Here is a 21,245-nt window from a genome sequence, read left to right as displayed (position 1 = left end):
GATTGGCGGCGGCAATTGGGGAGAAAAAAAAAAAGCCACGATCGGCGGCAGCAGTTCAGCGGCAGGTCCTTCGCTCCTAGGGGGAGTGAGGGACCTGCTGCCCCCAAATTGCCGCAGGTGCCGCCCCTCTCCCTTGGCCGCCCCAAGCACCTGCTTGTTAAGCTGGTGCCTGGAGCCGGCCCTGCCAGTTCCTAGTTGATAGGACAGGAACTGTGCCTACCAACAGAATGGGCAGTAATTGGTTTCCTCTTTAGCCGCATCACAAGTGAAGCTAAGGAGGCTAAGATTTTGTCAAAGGTATTTTTAGTAAAAGTCGCGGGCAGAATATGGGCAATGAACAATAAATCATGGAACCCAATCCCCACTGCCCAGGGCTGAAGCCCGAGCCCCACCGGCCGGGGCTGACAGCTCGATCCCCGCTGCATGGAGCTGAAGTCACAGAGGCCACATAAAGTCACAGAATCTGTGACCTCTGTGACCAACTTGTAGCCTTATGAATGGGCCATGGAGTGTCCTCAGCCCCTAGGGTTTCCTGTGTCTAGGTGGGGGCACATTGGTAGGGGACAGTTCATGGGGGAATTGTTGCAGAAAGCTTGCCCTGCCGCTGCCCAGGCTGTACTCACTCTTCGGGGGGGGGGGGGCGGGGGAGGAGGACACAGGGTTTGTATAGATCAGGAACAGCGGTTGTGATTATTAACCCCGACAACCTTGACATATTCCAAATCTACAAACCCACAGAGAATCCTCTGGGTCTGCTGCCACACAACCCCATAAACGCACACGCACACCCTGAAACCATGCAGGTTTCAACTCACTGACCTTTCAAAGCCCCTGCCCAGTTATGGCATCCTATACATGCGTGTACAGCCAGCAGGCCCTCGCAGCTTTGCATAGTCACTTCCGCATAAGACAAGCACTGTATTAAATAACCCCCTTCTGTAGTCAACATTTCCCTCGATACCAAGAAGTGTTTTGAAATGCTTAAGGGAAATCACCATTCGAATAAGAAGGAAGTGCATGGACCCTGAGAAGAACTTGAACCGTCATCAAGCCCTTGTTGGAACTGTTCTATGAGAGGAGGAGACAGAAAGGCCAACATCTGAGCAGCTTTCTGAAAATCATCATTTTTCTCTGCTGTGTCAGTTGTTGTTTCTCTTAGATCACGTACACCTGCTGACGAACACAGCACACGGGAGAGGCAGTCAGAGAGAAAGAGAGAAAAAGTGGTAAGGAAAATATTTTACTAAATATTGATCATTATTTCTTTCAATGTGACCAGAACAAGGAAATCTATTTTTTCTACTTTTCTTATTTTTTGGCCCATTGTATTGATAACTTTCTACGTCCCAAAGAGCATGCAGTACTGGCCAGGGACAAGTGCTGCTTTTGCCACTCTTATGGGCTATTTTCTAGGCTGGCAAAAGCATTTAGAACTGAACTGTTGCTGACACCCATCTTTGCCCAGTTCGCCAAAGGTGAGACATTTATTTTTAGCAAAAAATATTTTCTCCTGAAAAAGCTGCCCAGGCTCTGGGGTAGTGGTGCAGGAGCTGCCCAAGATCTCGGCTGGCACAAAGCATGGTGTTACTGCTGCCAGGATCTACAATGGAGTCATTCGTTCATTAGAAGTTTTCTCTTTCCCCTTCTGTTCTTTTCCCTCTGTATTTATACATGTCTTTGCTTTGATTTTCACCCTGTTTTTTCACGGGATCCATCTCTCTTTACTCCATTTATGTTTCTAGAACTTTCTTTTTATATAGTTATTGGTTCATTTTATTTTTCTGGTTTTGTTAAGATAGCTCTCACAGTAGTACAATACCTCTCCCTCTTTCTACTCCTTTTTTCACCCGAGGTTTCTGCTGTTCCTCTGCTCCCTTTTCTGTCTCTCTACCCAATGTAGCATGAATATCTGAGTCTAACTTTTGACGCGACACTGTCCACATAGATTCAGAATTAGGTTGGATAGGATTGTGGGTCACTAAGAGATGGTCTGAGAAATTTGGTTATGCAAAACGGTAGAAAGAAAGAAAGAAACAAAGAAAAACCATATTGGGTCAGAGCAATGGTCCACCTAGACAGGGCCGGCTCCAGGCACCAGCCCACCAAGCATGTGCTTGGGACGGTGCCTGGAGGGGGGCGGCGCGGCGGGGCAGTCTGGCCGCCGGGGAGAGCAGAGCCACAGCGGGCTCACCGCCCTCCCCCCGGCGCTCCAGCCGGTTGGGGATTGCGGGCCCGCGGCCGGGCTCGGCGCCCTCCCCTGCCGCACTGGGGGGCGGCGGGTGGCTTTTTTGCCTAGGGTGGCAAAAAAGCCAGAGCCGGCCCTGCACCTAGACCAGTATCCTGTCTCTGATGGTGACTAGTGCCAGATACTTCAGAGGGAATGAACAGAACAGGGAAATCATCAAGTGATCTATCCCCCGTCGTCCACTCTCAGCTTCTGCCAGTTGGAGGGTTAAGGACACCCGGGCATGGGGGAAAAGAAAGAAAGCAAAAGATGAAGACATAGTGAGAGAGGGAGGGAGAGATACACACTCAACCCATATTGACCAAGATATCTAGTAAAACCCAGATACACTGGGAGGTCCCAAGATGAGCCCTCTACAAGACCCTGACATTGACTTCCCCCTCACTCACAATAGTACACCTGAACTCTTCCATACTGCAGTGGGCAGTTAGGGCAGCATGTGTGTGGTTGGTGGGGAGGGGGGAAGGGGGCAGTGGTTCACCCTGTTACCAGCCACCTGTTGTCATCATCCCCAAACACCCTCCAAGGAGGGGAATTTTATCATCAGACCAAAGTGCAGGACAATGAGATGGCAGCTCCCGGCCAGATGTCTGTGTGTGTTGTATGTCCATTTCATAAATTTTAAGGCCAGAAGGCACCATTGTGATCATCTAGTCTGACCTCCTGTATTACACAGGCCATAGAAGGTCTCAGTGATTCTACAACAAATCCAATAACTTGTGGTTGAGCTAGTACAGGTCTTCTGGAATGACACCCAGTCTTCATTTAAAATGCCTAAGTGGCGGGAAATTTACCACATCCTTTGATAAATTGTTCGACTGTTAAAAAATTGCATTTTATGTCCAGCTTGAATTTTTCTCACTTGAGCTTCCAGCCACTGGGTCTTGTTAAGCCTTTGTCTGCTACAAAGAAGGTAGTTATAGATTGAGTTCAAGTTGCCTCTTTGATAAGCTAAATAGATTGAGCTCCTTATGTCTCTCACTGTAAGGCAGATTTTTCAGACCTTGAATAATTTTATGTAGCTCTTCTCTGCACACTCTCCAATTTTTCAACATCCTTTTAGAAATATGGACATGAGCACTGGATGCCATATTTCAGTATTGGTCTCACCATTGCCATATACACAGGTGGAATCACCTCCCTGCTTCTATGGACTATTCCCTTCTTTATGCATCCAAAAATCCCATTAGCCCTTTTTGCAACAGCATCACACTGGGAGCTCATGTTCATAAATGCCAAAATCCCAGAAAATGTCAAATAGAAACCGCCTTGTGCACTGGCCACAGCTAGTATTTCTTAGATCTTTTTTAGAACATCAGTCTCTTTATTACTGCAGGTATCATAGCTGTCTGTCTAATAATCCACCTGTCTCTACCATGCACTCATCACTGTGGGAATGGATGGCTGGGTCTGTCATTGGAGAGTACTTCACAAGGGCAATATCCGATTACTTACTCTGGCTTCAAATATCTTCAGCTCAGTATTCATAGTTTGCAAGTGGGCAGGAATGTAAACTGGGGCTGGGGGATTATTTAGGGATCCAAGAAAGGATAACATTCAGGAGAAAGGACTGAGTCTGAGCCAAGAGCAAGTCACACAGGAGCCGTCCCCAGGCTGAAGAGTTTGTGAACCTGGGGAGCCATGTCCCCAAAGGAAGGGCCTAGACTCCAATACTCAGGACATTGGGGGTTAGAAGCCCTAGAGAACTGATGGGGGGGGGGGGAGCAGAAGTGGGACAGGCTCTTGGCCCCAAGTGGGGTAAAGAGATGGGATTTGGAGGGGCTTCTCCAGCTCAGATTTCATGGACTTTTTATAGCTGCAATTTGATGTATATTTTTTAATTGTTTGGAGGGAATTTGGCACTGACCTGAGGGACTTATTTAGCATCCCTTCTGTGTAACCCCAGCCTGCCAAAGGCAGAGAGAGCTCCCCCTGCCACACATAGATGCACAGCACCCCTCAGCAGTATACCTGACCCTCTCCTGGGGGATCCCACTCTGGCTGAGTGGGAGCTTCAGTCTCCATAGCCCACTCAGTCCTGGCCCTGAGGACATTCAAGTCAGAGCAGCTCTGCGGGGTAACAACTCATCTCAGTGGTGGAGTGGCAATCAGAGGCATCGTGGTAGGAGATCAAAGCAGGGTCAGCACCTGTAGCTTGTGTCTGTGTGAGAACTGGGCCCTCAGGCCCACAGATAATGGGGACATGCTGAAAGTGTTTGAATCCTGTCTCTCTTTGCTCTCTGACTCTGTCGGACTCCTTTGTTCTTGCTTTTCCTCTTACACTGCCCTTACCCATTGTTACATTCATACCCATTTGTTGCTTTTATAATGGAAAGAAAGTTTCAAAGCATTTATCGTTTAATAAAACAGCTTCTTCCTGGCCTACTCAGCTTAAAGCCTGGTCTACACAAAGAAATTAGGTCAGTATCAGAAAAATCCACACCCCTGAGTAACGCAGTTAATCTGACCTAACCCCCAGTGTAGACAGCACTAGGTCGATTGGAGAATTCTCCTGTTGACCTAGCTACCGCCTCTCAGGAAGGTGGATTTTCTACACAGGTCGGAGAAGCCCTCCTATTGACATGGGTCATTTTTTCACTGTAGCACTACAGTAGCGCAGGTGCAGCTATGCTGCTGCAATGTTTTAAGTGTAGACAAGCCCCTACTTTAGCTTTCTAGATCATTTGAGAGAGATAACAAGAGATTAGTCTGACGAAGGAGCTAAACATTCTGAGCCCCAAATTCAAATCAAACTGAAGTGAAGTTTAGAAATGAGAAGTTGTAGGATGCTTTGGATCCTGCTCTGGGACAAAATAGCCAGGAGTGGGGGAAACCCAGTGCTTGGGGAGGGGCTGGGGGTGGAAAGCTTTCTGCAGAGGACTGGCGGCCAGCGCCATCTCTTAAGAAGCAAGCTGCCTCCAGATCAAAAACACAGCCACAAGCAAGAGCGAGAACAAAACAAGGAAACCGCACAGCCTGAAAGAGAGAAAGAGGAACACACACACATACACGCGCACGCACACACACACACATACAGATGTCTTGTTTGCACTAGGGACCTTTTCTAATGATTTCCCATTGTTACTAACTCCAATGCTAGGTGTGCTGGGAACCCTAGACTGACGGGCCACCATCTGCCATTACCATTTGCAGTGCCATGTCATCAGACCTTCCTGAGAGCCAGTTTAAGAGACATGGTGCTGATCTAATCAACAGCTGCTGGAGCAGACAGCTGTCTATACTGGGGCACCTAAGGTTACTATCCCAGCCAAGGCTCTTGGAATTATTCTGGAGATGTTTTATGGCCTATATTCTACAAGAGATCAGTCTAGATGATCACAGTGGTCCCTTCTGGCCTTGAAATCTGTGAATCTATGAAAAAAATTATGTATGAATGGACAGAGACTGCCAGCTCCTTGTGATTCAGTGCTCCTGTGGCAGCCCTCACTGGAAATACCAATCAAAGCAGGCTGCAAAAGGGAGAGCAAATATTCCCAAGACTGATGAATAACACTGAAGTTAAACTCCCCAACCAGTCACAAACGATGATTCTGATATCCCACACTGATTATCAAGAAGCTAAAAAAAGAAATCACAGAGCCCCCTTTATTGCATTCCATTTCCCTGGCTCCCAATCAGCACCTACGTCCAGTAAGGTGAGGAGTTATTTAAAAAACTTGGCTCACAATACAAAATGTTCGTCTGAACCCCAAAGGGCCAGACACATTGCCAGGTCAATATTAGTTTGGATCTTACCCAAAATACCACACTGCCAGCCAATTTTTTATCATCTAAAACTAAAGGTTTATTATAAAGAAAAAAGAAAGAACAAGAAGAGAGTTTTTAAATGGTAAAGCAATCAAATACATACAGAGACTATCAAAGTCCATATATCAGGATCTTAGCAATATTGGTGAGTTTGCTGGCTTAAAAGTTCCTCTGGAATACATCCACAGCTTGGATGGGTCATTCAGTCCTTTGTTCAGAGCTTCAGTTTGTAGAAAAGACACTCCAGAGGTAAAAAGCAGGATTGAAGAGACAAAATGGAGATGATGCAGCTGCCTTTTATAGTCTTTTGCCGTGTGGCTTGTACTTCCTGTGTCCCAAACACAAGCTTCACAGCACTTGGCATGGAAGCCTTAGAGTTCTCTGTCCACAAGCATACCACATGCCTTGATGACTCAGAAGATGTCTTCCCTGGCTCCTTTCAATGGGTTCATTGTACAGTTGATGGCCCTTGATGGGCATCAAACAGGCTAGGCAGTGCTGATGCCAATCTGTCTGGGGGGGTGTCACCCAGAAACACAGCATAGGTTTGGAAATACAGATATACCATACATATCTATAGTTCATGATACAAAGGTGATACAAACATATAAACAAGATTATCATATTTGGCAAAATGTAACTTTTTCGCAGATATCTCACCCAGCATATCTGGTCAGATTCCTTGCAATTTTATTATATTGGTGTCAATAATATCATAAAGTATCCCACATATTCCATACAGTGTCACACTACTCACTGGGGTCATTTACTCCAGATGCAGCCTTGGGCCTCTTCAGTAACAGATTAGGGGAAAACAGGCCTATCTCAGGCCTGGTCTACACCTAAAACGTAGGTTGATCTAGCTACATTGCTCAGGGCTGTGAAAAGTTTTACACCCTCTACAGTGTAGTTAGGTTGCCCAAACCTCCGACACAGGTAGGACAACAGAAGAAGTATTCTGTCAACCGAGCTACTGCCTCTTGGAGAGGTGGATGTACTACAGTGACAGAAAACCTCCTTCTGTCGCTGTAGTAGGTGTCTACACTACAGTGGCATAGCTGCAGATGTGCTGCTCTAGTGCCTAGTGTAGACCAGGGGTAGGCTTCGGCACGCGAGCTGATTTTTCGTAGCACTCACACTGCCCGTGTCCTCGCCACCGGTCCGGGGGCTCTGCATTTTAATTTAATTTTAAATGAAGCTTCTTAAACATTTTAAAAACCTTATTTACTTTACATACAACAATAGTTTAGTTATATATTATAGACTTATAGAAAGAGACCTTCTAAAAACGTTAAAATGTATTACCGGCACGCGAAACCTTAAATTAGAGTGACTAAATGAAGACTCGGCACACCACTTCTGAAAGGTTGCCGACCCCTGGTGTAGATGCTACAGCGATGGGAGGAGTTCTCCAGTCACTGCACCTCCCCAAGAAGCAATAGCTAGATTGATGGAAGAATTCTTCCGGTAACCTAGTGCTGTCTACACAAGGATTTAGGCTGTCTATACTTGCAGAGTTTTTGCGCTGTCAGTTTCAATGCTGATAGTGAACCGGCGAAAGAAAAGCACTGGTTTGTGTACTCACTTACTTCCACAGGTGTCAGAGGGTGTTTACATTTGCAGCACTTCCATCGCGGATGAGAGCAGCGCACTGAGGGCAGCTAGCCAACATGGCAGCTCTCTCCATTTTGATGATGGGTCTTGTGGGGAGGGGGGGTGTCATCACAGGGCATCCTGGGTCCCTGCACAGCCTCCTCTCCCCAAACACTGATCAGCTCCAGAAGCTCAGCTTTGCTCCAAGCAGGGGATCCTTTGCTCCGTGGAGCAGGCGTTGTCACTTGGCCAGATGATAAGTGAGCACTTGCCAGGAAAATAGGAAGGGGAGTTTCAAAGTTCCCAGGGTTTTACAGGCGGAGGCGTGGATGTCTGTTTACCTGGCATCAGAGCAGCAGAGCTGCTAGCCAGAGTGGTCACTTAGGCATTGTGGGATATCCTCAGGAGGCTAAAAGCTGTATAAACAGGAAGAATGTGTCTTCACTTGCACATCACCACAAAAGCACCATCGGTAAGAGCTGTACGCCTCCCATGGAGGTGGTTTTCTTTTTGCAATGAAACTTCTGAGTTTCACCGCAAAAAGTCATTGGCAAGTGTAGACACTTCCACAGTTTTTGCGCAAAAAAAGGACTTTTTCCGCTTTAAATGGCAAGTGTAGACAGGCCCTTAGTTTGACTTAACTATAAGTTGCTCAGGGATGTTCATTTTTTATCCCCCTGAGTGATGTAACTGGGTCGATCAACTTTTCTAGTGTAGACCAGCCATGAGAGGAGACTTGACTATAGTGTATAATTACCTTCATGAGGAGAAAATGCCAGATACTAAATAGCTTTTTAATCCAGCAGAGACAGCCAGAACAAGAACCAATGCTTGCAATGTACATCTAAGCAAATTCAAATTAGCAATAAGGCACAGATTGGAACAAACTACCCAGGGAGTGGTGGATTCTCCATCTCTTGATGTTTTCAAATCAAGGTTGGATGCCTTTCTGGACGATAAGACTTTAGCCAACCACAAGTTACTGGGTCCAATACAGGGATAATGGTGAAATTTAAAGACCTGTAATGTACAGGAGGTCGGACTAGAGGAGCTAATGATCCCTTCTGGGCTTAAAAATCTATGGAAAAAAAGCTCTTATTGTTCCCACCTCCTCTGCTTCCGCACTGAGCAGCTCTTGGCACATACTATATCTTCCATGGTAAAAAAAAAAAAACCTTTCCCTCCTTAGTGCCTCATGGAGCCTCCACAGGTCTACGCAGACACAGGTTTTATTGATCACTGGAATCACAGCAGCACGCCATACATGTCAGTTCAGTAATATGTTCCGTTACGCCATTCGCACCATCCTGTTCAGTTCTGCCTTCGCTTTCAGAAGCAGCAGGATTGTCCCCTGCCGGCACAGAGTACACTCTCGGTAGAATAGCCACTGGTTCCCCTCTAAAAGGCCACTTTTGCCAACTACTGTCCTATATTCCTCTATGCTATTTATAAGGTTCATTTTAATGGCTCTGCTTGGTCAAGGGAGTTACTTGGGGTGTCGCCATTAATGCGAGGCATGTCAAACATATACTCTTTGCTTCTGTAGCTAGTATGGGCTTTGAACTGACCCAGACAATGTATTTATCCGATGGGCTATTGAGCACAACTATGGGCTTCTCCAGTTTAGGGCAAGGGTTCTTCGCCTTAAAAGTCACCTTTGACCCTGAATCAATTTTAGATTAAACCATAGGCTTGCAAATCTTGAAACTAACAGTCCATGTCTGTTCACAAATGCTGTCTTTGGAGGCAGATCTGAGGAAATAAGCAACACTCACCCTTGTCAGATTCCCTTTGCTTCAGCAAACATATTACCAGTGCAGTTTTTTTTTTACATTTTCTGCACGTTTCCACTGGTTGGAGAGACTTAATCTGGCCTGTGTTCTCTCTTGCCACACCTGCCATTTTTGTTTCCCACAACTATGCTCTTTGGAGGCATATTTTTATGATGCTTCCCTTTTCACCATGGGAATTTCCCCTTGTTTACTTCTTGTATCAAGCTCTGATTGCTTTCTTGCAAAGCGTCTTTCATTTTCACTAGCACAGACTGCTGGTGTGACTGTTGCACCTCCTGTTCCGGACGTCAATTGTTATTTTCTGGAAAGTCCCTTCTTTTGAGTTCCAGCTATTAGATGATCTCTTGTATGGTCTACCTTATTGATACCAAAGTCGCAATGCTCTGCTAGTTCAGATAGGGCCCTTATAAAAAAAAAGTCCACACTTTCTCCAGGCCTCCACACCTTCCGGTATAAGAATCCCTATTTGTGTATGACACCCCTTTTGGAATTAATACTCAGCTCATTTTCTTTTAATAATGTAAATTGCTATTCTCACACTCTTTCTCTGTGAAAGCAAATGATTTCCAAGTATTTTCAGCTTCACTCCACAGTGCATCAATTAATGAGCTGACCTGTGGTGCCCCACTCTCTGTGAAGTGCTCCTTCTACTCGGGCTACTTCATGTACATGGCAAACTAAAAGTCTTTGAGGCTGGCTGAACTTTGGCATTTATTTTTCCTCTTATTTATGTTGATTCAAAACCAGACTGCTTTTGATGCCACTGCATGTGCCAATGGTAAAGAATCACAGAAAAAGTTGCTTTCATCTAACACTGAACAAGGAACTTTATCTGAGTAAAGAAAGTAATATTACCTCTAAGGCCCAGTCTGCGCTAGAAAATTAAGTTGGCATAACTACATCACTCAGGGGTATAAAAAATCCACACCCCCGAGTGGCGTAGTTAAGCTGACCTAAGTCCTTGAATAGACAGTGCTAGGTCAACAGAAGAATTCTTCCATCAACCTAGCTACTGCCTCTTGGGGAGGTGGATTACCTACACTGGCAGAACACCTCCCACTGGGGTAAGCTATGTCTACACTGAAGTACTAAAGTGGTGCAACTGTGCCTCAGTCAATGCCGGGTTTACAATGGCGCCATGCTCAGAAGGGGCCCTGGCCTGCTCTGCTTGCACTGTGCCCTGAGACCCTGCCAGCTCCCCCTCCCTCCTCGCCCTGCTCACCACTTGTTCTCTCAGCCTGCCTGCTGGCCGGCCAAGGGCTCCTCTCCACCCCCTGGCCCCACCTGCCAGCTTCTCTCTGCCTCCTGGCTGGATCCCAGTGCACCTCAGGCTCCGGGTAGTTTCTTTTTCCAACCACCTGTTGGGCCCCGCCTGTCTCCCCAGAGCTGACCCGCATGGGACTGGCGCAGAAGCCTGGCCAGTCTCAGCCAGGTGGTGGAGGGGGACAGTGTGGGGGGCTTAGCTGGGTCTCTCCAGGCAAGTGGGTCCTGAGGGAGCCTGGCCAGGGCAGGCCCTGGCCTGGCTGATCACACCACTCCTGAGGGGCCAGAGCGATTCCCCACCCCAGGACCAGCCCTGGCTGCACTGCCGGCTCAGCCAGGCAGACGCAGTTGCCTCCCAGAGGGCTGGTGAGTGCGTCCAGGAGGCAGGGCGTGGGGGAGTGGGTCTCTGGGGTGCCCGGGGGGAGTGCTGGGCTGTGAGGGGGCGGAGATGATCTTTGTGTGTTGGGGCACTAGGGAGTGGAGGTTCTGTGTGGGGTGCTGGGCAGTTATGGTAGGGGGGCACAGGGCACAGGGAATTGGGGCGTGTTCCAGTGTTGGGCGGGTTGGCGGGGGGATGTGTGTTGCGGCCTGGTCCCACCCCAGAGGGGAAGAGGCATGCTGGCTTCATAGGGCCGGGTAAGCCATTGTAGGTCTGGCAACTGCCGGTTTGTAAATAGTGCCCTCACACTGGGCTGGGTGAAGCGGGGCCACCCCTGCCATGCCATGCCCCTAGCCGGCCCCTCGCTCTGGGGACCGACCCTCCCCTGCCTCGCGCCATGCTCCATTGCCTCCATGGGGGCCCACAAATATGTTTGGCTCCGGGCCCACAGAAGGTTAATCCAGCCCTGGCTGCCGTAGCTTTTTAAGTGCAGAGACTCCAGGGGTAGGCAACCTATGGCACACGTGCCGAAGGCAGCATGCGAGCTGATTTTCAGTGGCACTCACACTGCCCGGGTCCTGGCCACCGGTCCGGGGGACTCTGCATTTTAATTTAATTTTAAATGAAGCTTCTTAAACATTTTAAAAACCTTATTTACTTTACATACAACAATAGTTTAGTTATATATTATAGACATAGAAAGAAACTTTCTAGAAATGTTAAAATGTATTAGTGGCATGCAAAACCTTAAATTAGAGTGAATAAATGAAGACTCGGCACACCACTTCTGAAAGGTTGCCGACCCCTGAGCTAATCTGTCCTCCTGTGTCTGTCTCTCTCCTACCTGTACTACAGGGCTTCTGCCTCAGACCTTCCCTGCCCCTCCTGCTACAGATATAAAAAAGCAGAAAACATACTAGCTGCATAAGGAGGCCTGATCTCTATCTGAAACAGGAGAGCTCCTGGAACTTAACAGTGTCACCAGTTTTCATGACTGTATCGTGAGTCTCATAATAGTGGGTGTTTGTCTTAAAGCCTCAGCTCCTGGAGTAAGTTTCTAGCCCTCATGGCTGGAGAGAAACACTTGACAATGGGAGCCATAAAGGCCCACAAACCAGAAAACAAATAAAAAGAAACCAACATTTAGTATTTTTTAAAATCTCATGATCTTTAATCCAATCTCATGATTTTTGCAATGCTTGGGATTGGCAATAATGGGACTGTAATGCCCCTTCCCCACCCCAACCCCAGGCAGCCAAGCTTCTTGCCTTGAAGAGGAAATTCAGCAGAGCTTAAATTTAGAAACAGGAACAACTCAAATTACCTGCCACCCCCTTACCTTCTGTCCCCAGAGCTCCTCTTCCTGCTCTGTATCCGGCCCTAACCACGACCACTGCAGTGCGCTAAAGGGGTTACAGATATCCTGCTTCGTGGAACTGAGGAAGCTAGAAGAGAAGGAAATGGTGAGGGGGCATGAAAGGAGCCAGAGGGAGGGTAGGGAGAGGTCTGATACCAGAGCATGGTGGCCCCAACACCATCTCTGAAGCCACCTGAGGTATGGGGTTTGTGTTAGGGAAACACAGGGGGCTTTGCTCTCTGGCCCCGTCTGTTCTTCCCAAGTTGTGCTTCCCCCCACTGTCCTGTGGTTACATGGGTGACTTTGTTCTCCATCCCCATCCCTCCTGTTTCCTGCAAACCTGCACCATCCCAGGAATACCCAAGGGGGACTTTGCTCTCCTAGCCATGTCTGTCCCTCCTTTCTCCCGTGACTTGCAACCCCCACATTCCATGGCTGTAGAATCACAAAACACAAGGGCTGCAGGTGAGAAAGATAGATCCAGAGAATGAGGAAGGATGGTAACAGAGGAAGCAGGGCCAGGAAGAGGGGAGACCCCCCCACACACCACAGTGTATAACTGAACCTGTCCCTCTTCCTAGCTCTGCTGCCCCTGTACTATTCCTCCTCTTTCTCGGGATCCATCTATATCATCTGTGGCCCTTTCTGTATTTTGTGATTCTGCAGCCATGGAGTCTTTCTTACATAGAGTCCACCCCTTGCTCCAGAATGTGAACGTTCATTTATAAAAATAAGGGCCAGATTCTCTGGCCCACAAAGTTCATTTTGCACTGTGTAAAGCAGTGCATGATGAACTTAAACAGGCCACAGAGTCCCACAGGGCAATTTTCCCTACACCCAGAGAACCTGCCAATGGAAAGCTGATGGAGGCATCACAAAGAAGCAATTAAGGCCAGATTTTTGCTCTGCCTTTGCAGGCCCTCTAGCCTCCCCTCTGCCCATTCAAGTTCAAAGTTTCCCCTGTCTTCTCAGAGAGGAAGGGAAAGAGGAGATGCAACCCCTATCTGGGGCAAAGGCCTCAACTGCCACCTGGGTGCAGGAACCCCAAAGTGCCTTTCCAGGCACAGAAAGGCCAACTGCTGCTGTGCTGCTGAAAATCCTCCAGCACCCCTCACTCCCACAACTTGGACAGGCAGCAGCTACATGTGATCATACAGAAACCTGCAGCCCCAGAAGAACTGGAAATCTAGGGACAGTGTAAAATACACTGAATTTGATATCAAACTCCAGGGAGAACACACTGGCTGGATTCTTCATTGTCATATTGAATTCACATGACTCTGTGATAGAATTTCCACCTGGCTGTGCTGGAGCACAGCAGACACCAGGGGCATTGACCAAGTACATAGTCCCAGCCATGGAACAACAAGACTTGGAAAATAAACCACTATTAATAGTTCATTTGGGTTTTTCTGCATTAGGATCCCTTTACCTGGACGATATTTCTAGCTCACAGTTCACGGAGGGAAGGAACAATCCAAGAGGATGGATCCATTCAGCGTCATGGCAAACAGCATCCTTGCTGTCTTCTCTGTGATGCAGCTCGGTGAGTCCCTGGCTGGGCAGGATGTGGTGCAGCAGCTTGGGTATTTTTCATCTCTTTACGATCTCCTGATTTCTTGCTTCAAACTAAACAAGTTTTGCCCTTTTTCAAAATGGCTGCCATTTCCGATTACTGACAATGGGACTGAATCCACAAGCCTAAGATGGCCTTATTAGGTAAAAGTGAGGCAACCGCTATGCAGCTACATGTGATAAAACAGAAATCTGCAGCCCCAGGAGAACTGGAAATCTAGGGACAGCGTAAAATACATTGAATTCGATATCAAACTCCAGGGATAACACACTGGCTGGATCACCACACCAGGGAAGATGGCCCCTCTTAGGGTGTGTCTTCCCTGCACAGGTAACTCAGATGATCAGCGCCCATGTTTGAGCACCTGCTGTTAACTTAGCCTGGGTGTGAGCAGCCATACTTCAAAACCATAACCTGTATGACTGTGACGTCACTGCCACTGCATTTACCCGTGTGTGTTTCTAGGACTCCTGGGGGCATATCCCAGGGTTCTTTATGCTGCAGTAGGCTGAGCTGTTCCATAATTCTTTCCCAGTGAATTGTGGGAGGACACAGGGTGGTGGGGGAGAGGGGAGGATTGTGGAAAGGCACTGGAGATTCATAACTATAAAGGGAAGGGTAACAGCCCTCCTGTGTACAGTACCATAAAATCCCTCCTGGCCAGAGACTCTAAATCCTTTTACCTGTAAAGGGTTAAGAAGCTCAGGTAACCTGGCTGGCATCTGACCTAAAGGACCAATAAGGGGACAAGATACTTTCAAATCTTGGGGGGGGGGGGGAAGGCTTTTGTTTGTGCTCTTTGTTTTGGGGGTTGTTCGCTCTTGGGACTGAGAGGGACCAGACATCAATCCAGGCTCTCCAAATCTTTCTGAACAAGTCTCTCATATTTCCAACTTGTAAGTAAACAGCCAGACAAGGCGTGTTAGTTTTTCTTTGTTTTCTCAACTTGTAAATGTACCTTTTTGCTAGAGTGTTTATCTCTGTTTGCTGTAACTTTGAACCTAAGGCTAGAGGGGATTCTTCTGGACTCTTTAAGTTTGATTACCCTGTAAAGTTATTTTCCATCCTGATTTTACAGAGATGATTTTTACCTTTTTCTTTAATTAAAAGGCTTCTTTTTAAGAACCTGATTGATTTTTCCTTGTTTTTAGATCCAAGGGGGTTGGATCTTGATCCACCAGGAGTTGGTGGGAGAAAGGAGGGGGATGATTAATTTCTCCTTGTTTTAAGATCCAAGGGGTTTGGATCTGTATTCACCAGGGAATTGGTGAAGAGTCTCTCAAGGCTACCCAGGGAAGGGAATTAGCATTTTGGGAGTGGTGGCAGCGGACCAGATCTAAGCTGGTAGTTAAGCTTAGAAGTTTTATAGACTCATAGACTTTAAGGTCAGAAGGGACAATTATGATCATCTAGTCTGACCTCCCGCATGATGCAGGCCACAAAAGCTGACCCACCCACTCCTGGAATAATTCTCTCTCTTGACTCAGCTGTTGAAGTCCCCAAATTATGATTTAAAGACTTCAAGTCGCAGAGAATCCTCCAGCAAGCGACCCCTGCCCGGCAAGCGACCCCTGCCCCAGGCTGCGGAGGAAGGCGAAAAACCTCCAGGGCCTCTGCCAATCTATCCTGAAGGAAAATTCCTTCCCAACCCCAAATATGGCGATCAGCTGAACCCCGAGCATGCAAGCAAGATTCTCCAGCCAGACCCTCCGGAAAAAGTTCTCTGTAGTAACTTTTAATATCTCATCATTGACCATTGTTACTAATTACCAGCGATGGCACGTTATTGACCTATTGACTAAAATCACGTTATCCCATCAAACCATCCCCTCCATAAACTTATCAAGCTTAATCTTAAAGCCAGAGAGGTCTTTCGCCCCCACTGTTTCCCTCGGAAGGCTGTTCCAGAACTTCACCCCTCTGATGGTTAGAAACCTTCGTCTAATTTCAAGCCTAAACTTCCCGACGGCCAGTTTATATCCATTTGTTCTCATGTCCACATTAGTACTGAGCTGTAATAATTCCTCTCCCTCTTTGGTATTTATCCCTCTGATATATTTAAAGAGAGCAATCATATCCCCCCTCAGCCTTCTTTTGGTTAAGGTAAACAAACCAAGCTCCTCGAGTCTCCTTTCATACGACAGGTTTTCCATTCCTCGGATCATCCTAGTGGCCCTTCTCTGTACCCGTTCCAGTTTGAATTCATCCTTTTTAAACATGGGAGACCAGAACTGCACACAGTACTCCAAATGAGGTCTCACCAGTGCCTTGTATAACCGAACCAGCACCTCCTTATCCCTACTAGAAATACCTCGCCTAATGCATCCCAAGACCGCATTAGCTTTTTTCACGGCCACGTCACATTGCCGACTCATAGTCATCCTGCGATCAACCAGGACTCCGAGGTCCTTCTCCTCTTCTGTTACTTCTAACCGATGCGTCCCCAAGTTATAACTAAAATTCTTGTTAGTCATCCCTAAATGCATAACCTTACACTTCTCACTATTAAATTTCATCCTATTACTATTACTCCAGTTTACAAGGTCATCCAAATCTCCCTGCAGGATATCCCGATCCTTCTCCGAATTGGCAATACCTCCCAACTTTGTGTCATCTGCAAACTTGATCAGCACACTCCTACATTCGGTTCCGAGGTCAGTAATAAATAGATTAAATAAAATCGGACCCAAAACCGAACCTTGAGGAACTCCACTGGTAACCTCCCTCCAACCTGACAGTTCACTTTTCAGTATGACCCGCTGCAGTCTCCCCTTTAACCAGTTCTTTATCCACCCCTGGATTTTCATATCGATCCCCATCTTTTCCAATTTAACCAATAATTCCTCATGCGGTACCGTATCAAACGCTTTGCTGAAATCGAGGTATATTAGATCCACCGCATTTCCTTTATATAAAAAATCTGTTACTTTCTCAAAGAAAGAGATCAGGTTGGTTTGGTACAATCTACCTTTCGTAAAACCGTATTGTAATTTGTCCCAATTGCCATTGACCTCAAGGTCCTTAACTACTTTCTCCTTCAAAATTTTTTCCAAGACCTTGCATATTACAGATGTTAAACTAACAGACCTGTAGTTACCCGGGTCACTTTTTTTCCCCTTCTTGAAAATAGGAACCACATTAGCTATTCTCCAGTCAAACGGTACCACCCCTGAGTTTACCGATTCATTAAAAATTATCGCTAACGGGCTTGCAATTTCTCGCGCCAGTTCCTTTAATATTCTCGGATGAAGATCATCCGGTCCGCCCAATTTAGTCTCATTAAGCTGTTCGAGTTTGGCTTCTACCTCGGATATGGTAATGTCAACCCCCCCTCCTTTATTCCCATCCGTCACGCTGCCACTATTCCTAAGCCCTTCATTAGCCTCATTAAAGACCGATGCAAAATATTCGTTTAGACATTGTGCCATGCCTAGATTATCCTTAATCTCCACTCCATCTACAGTCTTAAGCGGTTCCACTTCTTCTTTCTTTGTTTTCTTCCTATTTATATACCTCTTACTATTGGTTTTAATTCCCCTCGCAAGGTCCAACTCTACACGGCTTTTGGCCTTTCTCACTCCATCTCTACATGCTCTGACCTCAATAAGGAAGGTTTCTTTGCTGATCCCTCCCATCTTCCACTCCTTGTACGCTTTCTGTTTTTTCTTAATCACCCCTCTGAGACGCTCGCTCATCCAGCTCGGTCTAAATCTCCTGCCCATGAACCGTTTTCCCTTTCTCGGGATACAGGCCTCCGACAGCTCCTGCAACTTCAACTTGAAATAATCCCAGGCACCTTCCACCTTTAGATCCATAAATATGTTAGTCTAATCCACTTCCGTAACTAGTCGCCTTAATTTATTAAAGTTAGCCCTTTTGAAATCGTAAACCTTAGTCTCCGATTTAATTCTGTTAATCCTTCCATTTAGTTTAAACCGAATTAGCTCATGATCACTCGAGCCAAGGTTGTCCCCTACAACCATTTCCTCAACGAGGTCCTCACTACTCACCAAAACCAAATCTAAAATGGCATCCCCCCTCGTCGGTTCAGCAACTACTTGATGAAGGAATTCATCAGCTATCACATCTAGGAAAATCTGAGCCCTATTATTTTTATTTTTACTAGCATTTGTTCCCCAATCTATATCCAGGAAGTTAAAGTCTCCTATGATTACACAGTTCCTATTAGTATTTACTTCCCTAAAAACATTAAAGAGTTCTCTGTCCATATCCAGGCTAGATCCCGGCAGTCTATAGCACACTCCAAGCACTATCCCAGGGGAGGCTCTAGGAGTTCTTTTACCCAGTGTGAGTATTGCCCAGACAGACTCCGTCTTATCCATTCCATCACTTATTATTTCTTTACAGTTTACCTCATTATTGACATATAATGCTACTCCCCCACCTTTGCCTTTGTTCCGGTCCTTCTTAAACAGCACATACCCTTCCATACCTGTACTCCAGTCATGACTACCGTTCCACCACGTTTTGGTTATTCCTACGATATCCGGTTTCATTTCTCGGACCAGGAGCTCCAATTCCTCCATTTTGTTACCTAGGCTTCTCGCATTGGTGTATAAACATCTTAATTTATGCCGTTTGGCCTCTCTCACATTCGTTGTCCAATTTGGTACAGACACCGTACTGCCAGTATGACCTATTAGGCTGGGTCTACACTACCCGCCTGAATCGGCGGGTAGAAATCGACCTCTCGGGGATCGATTTATCGCATCCCATCGGGACGCGACAATCGATCCCCGAATCGACGCTCTTACTCCACCAGCGGAGGTGGGAGTAAGCGCCGTCGACGGGAAGCCGCAGAGGTCGATTTTGCCGCCGTCCTCACAGCGGGGTAAGTCAGCTGCGATACGTCGAATTCAGCTACGCTATTCACGTACCTGAATTTGCGTATCTTAAATCGACTCCCCCCTGTAGTGTAGATGTAGCCAAAGTCTAATATCCATCCTCCCCCTCCTCCTTATGTCCAATCTCTTCCCCCCCGGCTATATCCGTTCTTATCTCATCGTCCTCCCTCTCAATGTTATAATCTGGTGTGGAGATTAACTGTACATCTCCCAACCGTCTCCCACAAATTCCTAGTTTAAAGCTTTTTTGATGAGATGTGCCAGCCTCCCTCCCAGAAGTCTATTTCCTTCCCTACTTAGGTGAAATCCGTCCCGTGAGAACAGTTTTCTGTCCCCGAAAGCCTCCCAGTGGCCATACATCCCAAAGCCCTCTTTATAGCACCACTCCCTTAGCCAACTATTTATCATCACAATCCTGTCATCCCTTTGCTGCCCTTCTCTAGGAACAGGCAGAATCCCACTGAAGATGATCTGAGCCTCGATTTCCTTAAGCATCTTCCCCAGCCTGGCATAATGTCCCTTGATTCTCTCCAGTGAGAACCTAGCCGTGTCATTCGTTCCTACGTGAAGGATGATCAAGGGGTTCTTACCTGCTCCTTTCAGGATCCTTTTCAACCGCAGGTCCACATCCCGTATCTTAGCGCCCGGTAGACAGCACACCCTTCTGTTCTCTGGGTCCGCCCTGGTCACAGGCCTGTCTAACCTCCTCAGTAAGGAGTCCCCAATCACGTAAACCTGCCTTTGCCTGGTGACAGTGCGATCTACTAATCTATCCCCCGTTCCCTCTAGTTGCAACCCCTGCCCATTCCTATTTTCCCTTATAATCCCCCTTATGCCATCCTGTATCCTCCCGGGGCCCAGATTTGGTGCTGTCTCCATCAACTCCTCCCCTCTTTCTATGGGACTAGCTGCTCTTCTCTTCTTCCTCACCCTCCCACCTTCAGTTACCACCTGCTGCACCCCTTCCTCGTTTTCCAAACACCCAAACCTGTTCCTGAGCTCTATTTCTCCTTCACTGGCCCTCCTTTTCCTTGGCCTGCTTCTCACGGTCACATGCTTCCACTGCCCTTGTTCTCCCCCCGGCATTCCCCCCTCACAGGCCTTTGTCCCTGCTTTCACCTGTACCCCTGAGCATTCCCCTTCAGCTACTCCTTGCCTTTGTTCCATCAGCTGCTCGAACCCCCTTCTAAACTCTACCAGGGTATCTATCTGCATCTCCAAACCTCAGATCTTTTCTTCCAGCAGCTCTATTAGGCGGCACTTCATACAGACATACTCTGTTCAGGCTCCCCCGCTAGGACCATGTACATATCGCAGCTGCCACATGCAATCATCTGCATTGTGTCCCCTGCTGCTTGGCTCATGGCTGCTGTTGTCTGTGCCATTTTCATGCAGGCCCCCACATTTGTACCCTAAAGTTCAGAGTGGGGAAGCAGCCTTGACAGGAGGTCTATAAATACTTGAGTGATTTAGCCTGTCTCCTCCCTACAAAGCGGGTGGCTTACTTGGGCACTAGCCAGTACCCCTAGCCAGGCCAATTAGCCCATGATGAAAACACCACTAAACTCAAGTGAGAGGGTTTTGTGAGTGGACAGAACGGGGGTTAGAAGCAGCACCTGGGTGAGAGCCTGGGTTAACTCTACAGTGAAGATTTAATTAACCACTGAAGATCCATTAGATGGAAACAACCTTCAGTCTCCACTGAGCTACACTGGAGTCAGACTGGTGACCATTTCTGTAACCAATTGGCAATGCCCTGAGGCATCCATCCCTCCATTAATGCTATAGCGTAGAGGGGGTCCCACAGGAAGACAAATATTACATCCAAGAACATGGAGGTTTAACGTCAAACAGTAGGAGATGCTGGAACTAATGCTAGCTATGGAACCTAGCCCGTGTCTGCATATGTGTTATGAGACAGTCTTTCATAACATGATCACAGAGTATTTTTTCCACATGGATTTTTTAGCAGGACTTGAACCCTTGGCTTTTCAGAGCCACAGCACAGATCTCCTTGTGCTAAAGGAAAGTCAAGGAAAGTGTGGGCCCCTTACTGAATGAGGGAGGCAACCTAGTGACAGAGGATGTGGAAAAAGCTAATGTACTCAATGCTTTTTTTGCCTCTGTCTTCACAAACAAGGTCAGCTCCCAGACTGCTGGACTGGGCAGCACAGTATGGGGAGGAGGTGACCAGCCCTCCATGGAGAAAGAAGTGGTTCGGGACTATTTAGAAAAACTGGATGAGCACAAATCCATGGGGCCGGATGCGCTGCATCCGAGGGTGCTAAAGGAGTTGGCGGGTGTGATTGCGGAGCCATTGGCCATCATCTTTGAAAACGCATGGTAATCGGGGGAGGTCCCGGACAATTGGAAAAAGGCAAATATAGTGCCCATCTTTAAAAAAGG

General features: G+C 47.2%; 1 protein-coding gene across 2 annotated transcripts in view; it reads left to right on the top strand.

Moving 5' to 3' along the window:
- The first annotated feature begins 939 nt into the window (after positions 1-939).
- Positions 940-21,245, top strand: part of CD4 (CD4 molecule) — a 34,887-nt gene continuing 14,581 nt past the window's right edge. Inside the window, exons 1-2 of one of the 2 annotated variants that reach the window (XM_005291325.5) lie at positions 940-1,226; positions 13,820-13,944. In XM_005291325.5, coding sequence (XP_005291382.3) covers positions 13,884-13,944 — 61 coding nt within the window. In that variant the 5' untranslated portion in view covers positions 940-1,226; positions 13,820-13,883. Of the gene's footprint in view, positions 1,227-13,819; positions 13,945-14,788; positions 14,871-21,245 lie in introns of those variants that run through there. The other variant, XM_065572443.1, reaches the window with a different exon arrangement.

This window comes from Chrysemys picta, chromosome 1 (genome assembly GCF_011386835.1).
Source record: "Chrysemys picta bellii isolate R12L10 chromosome 1, ASM1138683v2, whole genome shotgun sequence".
Classification (NCBI taxonomy): Eukaryota; Metazoa; Chordata; order Testudines; family Emydidae; genus Chrysemys; species Chrysemys picta.
Note: the sequence above shows the minus strand (reverse complement) of the source record. Positions and strands in the feature narration are given on the sequence as shown.